The sequence below is a fragment of the Etheostoma cragini genome, chromosome 2, assembly GCF_013103735.1.
Source record: "Etheostoma cragini isolate CJK2018 chromosome 2, CSU_Ecrag_1.0, whole genome shotgun sequence".
Classification (NCBI taxonomy): Eukaryota; Metazoa; Chordata; class Actinopteri; order Perciformes; family Percidae; genus Etheostoma; species Etheostoma cragini.
Genome location: NC_048408.1, coordinates 25,815,139 through 25,824,898, shown reverse-complemented (window position 1 = coordinate 25,824,898; position 9,760 = coordinate 25,815,139). Strand labels below are relative to the sequence as shown.

Below are 9,760 nucleotides of genomic sequence, written 5' to 3'. Positions count from 1 at the left end.
TGGAAAAAGGCTGCAATGAAACAAAGAGTGAAAAATTTAAAGGGGTCTGAATACTTTCCGTACCCACTGTATATGTAAGAATGCAGACAGGGTTTCACCCAGAAAAATGTTTAGCCCGGGGCAAGTGTCTTATTTTTCAGTGAGGAACCGGATGGGAAAAGTCACAAACAGATGGCAGGATTAATGCAAAGCGCCATAGTTTCTATGATAACAGAATCATTGAATGGAATCGCCAAATTAAGAATTTAAAAAGCTATAAGACTGATTCCATATATAGGGCATAGTCAGTTCTGAAGATTAGAAAATAGACAGACACTTAGACATAGTCATCTATGTCTAAGTTTTCAACCGAGCCTCCTCACTGTAACTGTAGCTCAAAAACATTAAAAAAAACAAAAAAACATCACAAAATAATTTCCAGTGACTTAGGCCTAGTGGGGGGCAACTTAGGCCCGATGGGCCACCAGGCTTACAATACGCTGGGCAAAACCCTGGCAGAAGAGAATGAACACCCTAATCAAACTAGATAAAAATGATTCTACTTTGCGATGGCTGTGTGTTGTCTCTCCCTCAGAGTGGACGTTATTGGCCAGGTCTTGCTGGGATGATGCGCCAGCTGCAACTTGAATTGGGTCTGAGATTACACCTGGAACTGATCCATTCTTGTTCTGTGTACACGATCGTTTGTGGTTTCTGAGAGTTCCTGCCAGTGAGAAGTGCCTCCCACAGTCCTTGCAGGTGTACGGCTTTTCTCCTGTGTGAATCCTGGTGTGCCTCCGAAGCTCTCCTGGAGCTACAAAAGACTTATCGCATTGTGTGCAGCTGTAAGGTTTTTCCCCCGTGTGAGTCCGCATGTGTGTCGTCAGAGTCCACTGCTGTGCAAATGTCTTACCACAGTCGGAGCAGTGGTAGGGCGTGATGCCAGTATGGAGGCGCTCGTGTCTCACAAGTGTTCCCGACAAGGCGAACCTTTTGTCACAGAAAGAGCACTGATAGGGCCTCTCACCGGTGTGAGTCCTCTGGTGATCTCTCAGCTCAGCTGCCGAGTTACAGCTCTTATCACAGTCCGAACATGGGAACTTCTTCCTTGTAAAGCCCGCCACAACCTCAGAGTGCATCGCCTCTAGGTGAGTCTTCAGATGCCAGTGTCGGGAGAAGCTCTTCAGACAGATGGAGCAGTGATATGGCCTCTCGCCGGTGTGTGTCCGCCGGTGCAGTCGGAGCTCACCCTGACTGGCAAATCTTTTCTCACAGAAAGTGCACGGGAATGGCTTTTCCCCAGTGTGGACCCTTTCATGGATCATGAGCAGCCCCTTTTCTGGAAATCTCTTCTCACACATGGAGCAGGGGAAAGGCCTCTCTCCGGAGTGAGTGCGTAGGTGGCGCTGAAGTTTAGAGGCATAAGGAAAGTCTTTACCACACACTGAGCAGCTGTGAAGAGACGGTGGTTTTTCAGTCTCACTTTGATCAAACGTCTTGGAGGGAGCCTCTGCAGGTACAATGCCATGGATAGCACTCTCTCCTGTGTGAAAAGAAAGATGAAAAAGCAATGTTAAAGAAGCATGTTTGAAACAGTTGATCCCTGAGAACAACGAACAGTGATGCTGATGATGTTGAGACATGTAGTAGAAACTTAAATACTGTAGGCCAGTATGTTAATGATTTTTAGCAGCAAAAAAAAAAAAAAATGAAGTCTGGTTATTTTAGAAAACGATATACTTTACATAACTTAGTTTTAAAGATTTCTCATAAGTATACAGGAATTAAGTGGAACATTTGAAAAAAGAACGCTCATACTGAAACGTAAGGTATCTGTAGTGGGAGACAAAAAGTGGAATCATTGCATTTACTGTATATTCTGTGTGCATACTGTCAGACATGGTGGATTCAGGTATCTTCATGCATTTACATCCTAATTGAAGACCTGTCAAGGCTTGGAATGCATAAAGGTGGCACTGGATGTTTATCCTGACTGTGTATAATACTTTTATACAATACATACTGCAGTTCAGAGTTAATGTTTTGCTTGTTTTTAAACTTAAAGGTCTCGGACACCTACACAGGTGTTTTCAGCTATTCTGGCTGATTAGAGCTCTTCCCAGGGCGCTGTGGGTGTGTATAAACTAATTGATTGACATCTCCCCGAGCCTCCAGTTAGCTCAGTTGCACCTGTTAGGGAAGACCACATGACGTCTTTATCATTCTTTTATTTTGTGATCAAAGATTATTTTCTTTTACTTATATATATAACAATTAAAAAACAAAACTATGGGACATAGGAACGCGTCCCAGGACCAAAGAGAAAATAAAAATACGCAGAGAGGAAAGACAGGGATGGGGGGAGACCTAACAATAACACAACAGAGCTCGCAGCTCACCAGCAAGGTCTTTATCATTCTTGTTGACTGTGTGGGACAAAAAGACTGGAATGTTTTCAGGGAGGCATGTGATGGTTTAGACAATTTTACTAACACAGCAACCTCTTATGTCAACTTTGTAGAGAACTCTTGCATACCATCAAAGTCTGTGGTTGTTTTTAGTGATAATAAGCCATGGTTCAACAAAGAGATTGAAAAATGATGTACTGAGAAAAAGCATGCTTTTATAAGTGGTGACAAAGAGCTATGTAGAATTGCCAGATTTGAATTTGAACGTGCTGCGAAGAAAACAAAGGCTAGATACAGAGATAGTCTAGAAGATAAATTAAAAGCTAAAGTAACTAGAGGGGTATGGTTGGGACTACAGAGGACCACTGGGTACAAGACTAAACAGGCAACAGTTTTCGTGTGTCTTGCTGGTGAGCTGCAAGCTCTGTTCCTGCTGTTGTGTTTTTTTTAGGTCTCCCCCTCCCCGTCTTTCCTCTTATTTTTGCTTAGGTCCTGGGACGCATTCCTATGTCCCAGTGTATTGTCTGTTAAATGTTTAAATATAACTAAAATAAAAAATGATTTGATCACAAAAAACTAAATGAAATGTGTTGCGTCTGTCTATGCTCTGGCCAACCTTTAACCTGGGCAGAGATCTAATCAGCTGAAAACACCTGTGTGGGTGTCCAGGGCCTTTAACACTTCCAAAAACAAGGGAATTTATCATTTAGAATAGCTCCTGAAAAAATCTAATCATACCTGCCAAACGTTTGGAAGTAGTGCATCAAATAACTGCAACTATTCTTCACCCTTGACAAACTGTGGACCTCCACAGTAGATACTTGTAGCGCTACCTTTGATATGAAATTAGCATGCCACATTTGCTAGTGAGTTAACTGATGTTGGTTAAGATTTAGATGTTTCTTTCCATCCCTTTAGAAAAAAAAAAAATAAATATGTACTTAGTGAATCAAACTAACATGACCATGTTAGTTTAATTCACTAAGTACATATTTTACATGACTGTTAGACTGCGTTAAAATGCACAGTGGGCTCCATTTTCCATGTCAATCAGTGTATACTCAGCTGTTATCATTTATTTGCTCACTGAGATCTGAGAAATCCACTTCTTCTCCATCGGAGTTGATCAGGCCTCCAATTTCTTGCTGATCTTCCTCAGCGAGGATCACAGTTGGCCCAAAGTCCTCTGGGTTTTCAGAGCCCATCTCTCAAATGTACAACCTTGTAGAGGTTAAAAATCAAGAGTCAGTAAAACTACATTCAAAAAGCAAGTGACTGAACATATATAAGCAAACAATTGTGGCAAACAACTGAGCAATGACTGCTGTTGCTGACTCTTTGAACTATAAATACATTGTAGGGCTTACCCAATTTACTAAATCAAGAATCAAAATTATGTAATTCACAATATGTATATGCATACAGTTTTATTAATGTTTATGTCAACCGGAGTCCTGTTACAGATTACATTACTTCAAATGCAGAAACCAAACATGACTGGATGGACAAAAATTTACAATTTCACTTATTCAGTATTCTTGTATTTAGGATTAAATAATTCTTTCAAACATTCGTGACGTACTTGTGGTTATGTAGATTAATTGTACTGTCGTTTGAGATATATTTCTAAAAAGAAATTATGATCCCAGAGGATTCATTCAGTGACAGTGGCTGTTTTTGTTTTTTGTTTTTTATTCCACTCTGGTTCAGCTTTAGATTTTCATCCTCCAGAAGCAGATTTCCATTCGGGAAGTATTTGAGCCACTTGATCAGCTACACAACACAGTGCCTTCTTCCTCCCAGAAAACATCCATTGCTCTGCTCATGGACACTTCAGCAGTGCGTGTGCGTTGTTATTACAGGGGGTTTAACCTGGCTGGGCCTGAGGGACAATGCCTTAAAATATGTTGGATAACCCATAAGCTTTTTAGGTGCAACCCAATTGGCGGTTATAGTGTATAATAAATAATTTACTGAACTTTCAAGAGCTTTGAATGTCAGTGGGAAGTACTTAAGGAAACCTAATTTCGTTCATCTGCCCTGAGTAGCCCAGTTAGCTCAGTAGCGTTAGCTTTATGGGACTCATTTTTTTGCTCCACCCCTTTAAGTTCCACATTTATTGTAGGCTAGTGTAAATTAAGCACCAAAACTATTGAGAAAAACCTGTTGGTATCTATGGTGACAAAATTACATTACAAAACCCATTACATCGGGAGTACCCTGCAGTACAGACACCAGTATTTGACCTCTGAATGAGCGGTCTCAGTCGTGACGCTGCGGCGGTGACCAGCTTTGGTCAACGACCAGCTCTGCCTTTGAGACAACTGTTATTAGCCAGCTAGCCACTGACATGGCGTTCACTAGCATTGGTAGTATTAGCAATTAGCTAGCTAACGGTTGCACCCTCCTTGAGCTACAGCCGCTATTCAACAATAGAAAATAATCGTTCCGATACTTTACCATCGAGTCCAACGTTAACATAATACGTTAAATATGTTAAATGTCACCAACACTCCCTAAATAAGCTAGCTAACGTTTACAACAGACAATAGATATGTTGACCAACCTCAGCATTGATTTTTCCCTCAGGTAAAAAAGTACTCGCTCGACATAAGTTTATTGAAACGACTTGGCAATATTTCTACGTCCCTCTCATTTTCATTCTCAATAGGTTCACTGTGTCAAATTAATTGCACATAACTAATGAGTAAAGTTAAATACGCGCTTGGCTCTGATCATAACCTTTTTAGCTGTAGCTGCTAGCCACTTAGAGTAGTGTCGGAACTTCCGGTTGGCTTTTGATACCACAATAAAAGCCCCACTAATATAACGTACCGATATGTTTCTTACATTGCAGTCACGTTTTTTCATAGACATAATTTATAGGTGGGGGGGGTTACAACGTCCCCCAATAATCAGAACTGGCCGGTGCAACCAACCACAAAAACATACTATACTTTCATTACATAAATACGCATTGATGCAGAAATTTCACAGGAATGCAGAAAATAAAGTTTTTAAGGTCCAAAATTTCAATTTTGCTAAAAAAAGAGGGATCTCAACCCCCTCAATGTTGAACCCAATTTTGATTTTTCCACAGCCTTTTTCAAAGACGTGTAGGCCAACATATCACATAAAATAATGCTCATCTTATTCAAAACAACTCAGCAGTCCCTCCTTCATAAAATATGCAAATTGATGGGAATAACGCATAATCACTATTAATTATGTCTAATGCCATTGCTGGAATGTCACGAAGTACATTCACTTAAGTACTGAATTTAAAATACTTTTCTTTACTTGAGTTTCATTTTGTAATACTCTTTACTGATGCATTTATTCAAAACTCCAACATGATGATGATGATGATGATGATGGTTTTGCCTATGTAGTAGGCTACTGTGCTACTAATCTACCAAGTATAAACTCTAATCAAAGTTTAAGTTGGGATGAATCACAAATAGAAACACACCGAAAAAATACAAATATTGATTCACTTTGTCAGGATTTATTTTCTATTTGTAGATAACAATGGAGCTGACTGTACAGTACACCACATACACATTAATGGGACAATCTGTAATACATTTACTTTTTTCTTCATATCTTTTTTCTTTTAAATGTCTTGTCACAGTCAGGACACGAATAAGGCCTTTTGTGACTTTGGCAGTGTTCCTCCAGCTGTTGTTTCTGAGGGAAGTCCATGCCACACTCTCCATACACATGAACTGTTACAGGAAATTATTTAGGTGGGCTCTTCTCTTGAACCAATGTCCAATTTGGTAACTCTACTGTGAGAAAAAAACAAAGAGAGTTATTTACAGACAGTTCTACATTGCTAAGGAATGGTCACATCAACATTAAAACACTGAAATCAATCAATCTGAAAAAATGAATCTGAAACATAAATTTATGACAAGGGAATTTTGCTTTTAGACCATGTTGCACCGTCACTTTTAGACACCTATGACAAAGAAGTTAACAACAGCACCACCTACTGACAGTTTTACGGTGATTTCCAACCGATCCAACTACTTTCTTACATGGACATGTGAAGCTGAGAATGTCCACTTAATCTGGGAGGTCGATGTATCACTTACCACTGTGCCCCTGAGCAAGCACTGAAATCAATGCTTTCTCTTGCTGGAGCCCAGTGGCCCTTTGCTGCACTGGAGTGAGACATATTTGGGATGAATGCTGTATAATGACCACCGTTCCACACTGATGTCTGTAAAATATCAAGCAACAACAACTGTGAGGGATGTGAACAGGCAGCTTAGTTCATTTTAACATCTACACAATGCCTTTATCTCTCACTTGGCTGTGGTTGTCTGCAACAGGGTTTTCTTGGTTTCCATGGTGATGCAGGGGCCTATTTCCTGTAAACAAATGCCACTGGTCAAGTGACATGACAATAATTTAGTAATTTGTTCACAGTTTGAAATGCATAATATTGTAATGTATAAAAGATGTTCCAGCTACAGTGTTTATTTTAGCATTATGTTGTGCAATAAAAAGAGCATGCAGATTTATTTACATTTAATCACACCAAACTCGACAGTTTTTCCAGACACTCCCATAGTTAATTGCACAACTTTATGAAACTGTAGCAGTGACACAATTAAAGCTAAATTGGTCTAAATTATTAAACTCTTTTTTTTCTTACACAAATATCTTATGAAGTCACTTTCCATTTTGGAATACTAGCTTTTGTGTAATATAAACCAGCTGCACCATGAATAGGCTGTAGGTCTTGTTGTTATTCAACCCTCAATACATGTAATGTGAGGAGCAAAAAATCATGTCAAACTGTATTTATATCAACAGATGTGCACAGTGCTGTTTCTAAAAAAAATGGAAAGGGAATAGGTAGAAGCCCTTGCGTTATAGATTCCAATGGAGAAAGGATTGATCTAATTTGTGTAAAAATTATATAAATCTGCAACATTTCCAATAACAGCACATGCACCTTAAAAGCACTCAATTTTGGCATTGCGAAGTACCCCTGCTGCATTCTGTGCAGCTGATGAGTTTTTTTACGACGTAGCCTGGGTGTTCAGATTTCACAGGTGTAGCCGTGTGCATGTCCCAAAGTAATGTAACATTAGCAGCTTTACCTGCATGCATGAAACAAAGAAGCTGGTAGGTGTACAGATAAACACCACCAAAAAAAAAGCTCTTTCTTCTATGTTTAGAGCATCCTTGTAAAAATTGGTTGTCTCTTAACTTGTTGTTACCTCGCGTCTAGGCAACTACATGTTAAAAAAACATTCATTCTCATCCTCATTGTCTCCCCGTGGTATGTAGCCATCATAAAGCATTAAATTCTGTTTTTTATTCGCTGAAATATATCTGCCTTTGGGTTCACCATCGACATTTTACAATATGTCTTTCCATAAAAGAGTCCCTGTTACTCTGGATAAGCCAAAGCCCTCACCAATTTTCAGTCAGTCAACTTTCCTTTAAAAGAGTTGGAGCGTTTTTAAATATTGGTTTTATTGCTTTAAGCAGCACAAACAAAATTGCATTGACCTCTCTTGTATTGAGGTTGCGTAACACATCTCAAAACCTCAGCCAATAAAACCAGCACGGCTCAATAAGACTAGTTCTAAGTTGTTATTTTGGGTGAACAGACCCTTTAAAATCAGAAACACTTTTAATCACTAGTACAGTATATAAGCAATGTCTGCAGTCAAATCTCTAGGTCTAAGGACTTTTTTTTTGTCTCTCAGACTTTCAGGTCCAACACTTCGGTCCACATTCTTCTCTAAATAAACCTACCAGCAGACTTGATCTCCAAATACGACATAACTGACCTCGTGGTGGTGTCGGCCGTCTCCACTCCACCCAAAGCTTCTGCAGCTTCCTTGGCTTTAGCTGAACATCTGTGTATGCTGAGGTGTTCCAAGCTGTCTATGCGAGAAAATCTCTTGTCACCCACTGGACAGGAGAAAACTCTCTCTAGTGTCGATGGAATTGTGTCTCTTCAGTCTGTTCAGGACACAGAATGCTGTCCCTCACTGGGAGCATGTATGAGGTTTGGCTCCAGTGGGGGTCCTCTGGTGTCGCTGTAGAGCTCTGGTGTTCAAGGATTTCTTTCCGCAAACATGGCAGCAGCAAGACGAGTCCAGGCTTCTTGTATCTAATTGTTAATCAATGGCTTTAACCTAGGCTGAACCAAAACTACGATTTGGTTTGTATCACGATTTTTGACCCACGATTCGATCAAAAACTTGATTCTTTTTTGTTATCCCACTTTGCAACACAGTAATACAGAAATCTTATTCATTGATATTGATTGATTTCAATATCAATCAATCCAACACCAAAGATTATTTTGTACCTTGAAATAGTGTCTCAAAAATTGTTTCAGTGGTTCATTAACTTGTTAGAATGAAACATAAGAATAATGGTAATGGTAACAGTAATGGACAATTCTGCTCCCAACCTGTAGGGGGAACGAAGAGGAGAAGTGGTTTGGTCCCTACTGTAAAGGTGCTGTAAAGGTGCTGAAAAGGTGCTGTAAAGGTGCTGTAATGGTGCTAAAGTAATTCCGCTGCTGCAAAACCTCGTGCTGTGCCTTGTTACACCCTACTACGCTCTGCAGTACCCCGCTACGTCATGAACTAATACAAATATTATATCTGGTCATTGTTCCATTCCCTTTATTGTGACTATTATTGCCACTTTTCATCACACCGCCAACCAAGAGCCTGGGTCTGTCCGAGGTTTCTCCCTAAGAGGAAGTTTTCCCTTGCCACTGTCACACTAAATGCTTGCTCTTGGGGGAATTAGAATTGTTGGGTCTTTGTAACTGAGTGGAGTGTGGTCCCAACCTACTCTATCTGTAAAGAGTCTTGAGATAACTCTTGTTATGATTTGATACTATAAATAAAATTGAATTGAATTGTAGCTGCAATGATTTTGTATTCTATTATAGAAACATTTAACCAGCTTTGAAATGAAACCATATAATGACCTATGCACAGGTAGAATAGACAACCGCAGTTGATGTATGAATGTATGCCAAGGTGTGCTAGCTTTGTTAGTGAACTTTACTCAATCAGCTTACAAACTGACTTCTTAACATTGAAGTGAAACTAAACTTTTTCACACTCACCCCCTGAAGACTTGAAAAAAGGTGACCCTTCTTCCTTCAGGGAAAAGCAGGCGTAGTTAGCTTAGATCTATGCCAGGTATAGTGTACTGAAATGTTTGTTTTCATGGTGGGAGAAAAAATATCAAAAAGTCAATATAAGCCTCTCAAACAGCATAATTTCCTTCGCCACTACCCATCTGTCTGCCTATTATGTTCCAAACACTCATACTTTAACCAAAGTAGGACTACTATGGATACTAAATTGTGTTTTTTT

At 39.6% G+C, this 9,760-nt stretch overlaps 1 protein-coding gene and 1 long non-coding RNA gene across 4 annotated transcripts in view; both read right to left on the bottom strand.

Moving 5' to 3' along the window:
• LOC117956547 (zinc finger protein 271-like) overlaps positions 1-5,188 on the bottom strand; it is an 8,412-nt gene extending 3,224 nt beyond the window's left edge. The window contains exons 1-3 of one of the 3 annotated variants that reach the window (XM_034891650.1): positions 4,954-5,188; positions 3,454-3,608; positions 543-1,522 (exon numbers count right to left, since the gene is read on the bottom strand). In XM_034891650.1, coding sequence (XP_034747541.1) covers positions 543-1,522; positions 3,454-3,592 — 1,119 coding nt within the window. In that variant the 5' untranslated portion in view covers positions 3,593-3,608; positions 4,954-5,188. The remainder of the gene's footprint in view (positions 1-542; positions 1,523-3,453; positions 3,609-4,953) is intronic. The other 2 variants (XM_034891667.1, XM_034891657.1) reach the window with 2 other exon arrangements.
• A 1,190-nt stretch (positions 5,189-6,378) lies between these two features.
• LOC117956622 lies at positions 6,379-8,549 on the bottom strand. The gene is made up of 3 exons (XR_004659323.1): positions 8,169-8,549; positions 6,705-6,766; positions 6,379-6,615 (listed from the first exon to the last, which is right to left on the bottom strand). It is a non-coding gene; the product is annotated as an uncharacterized LOC117956622 (long non-coding RNA).
• Between the last annotated feature and the right edge of the window lie 1,211 nt (positions 8,550-9,760).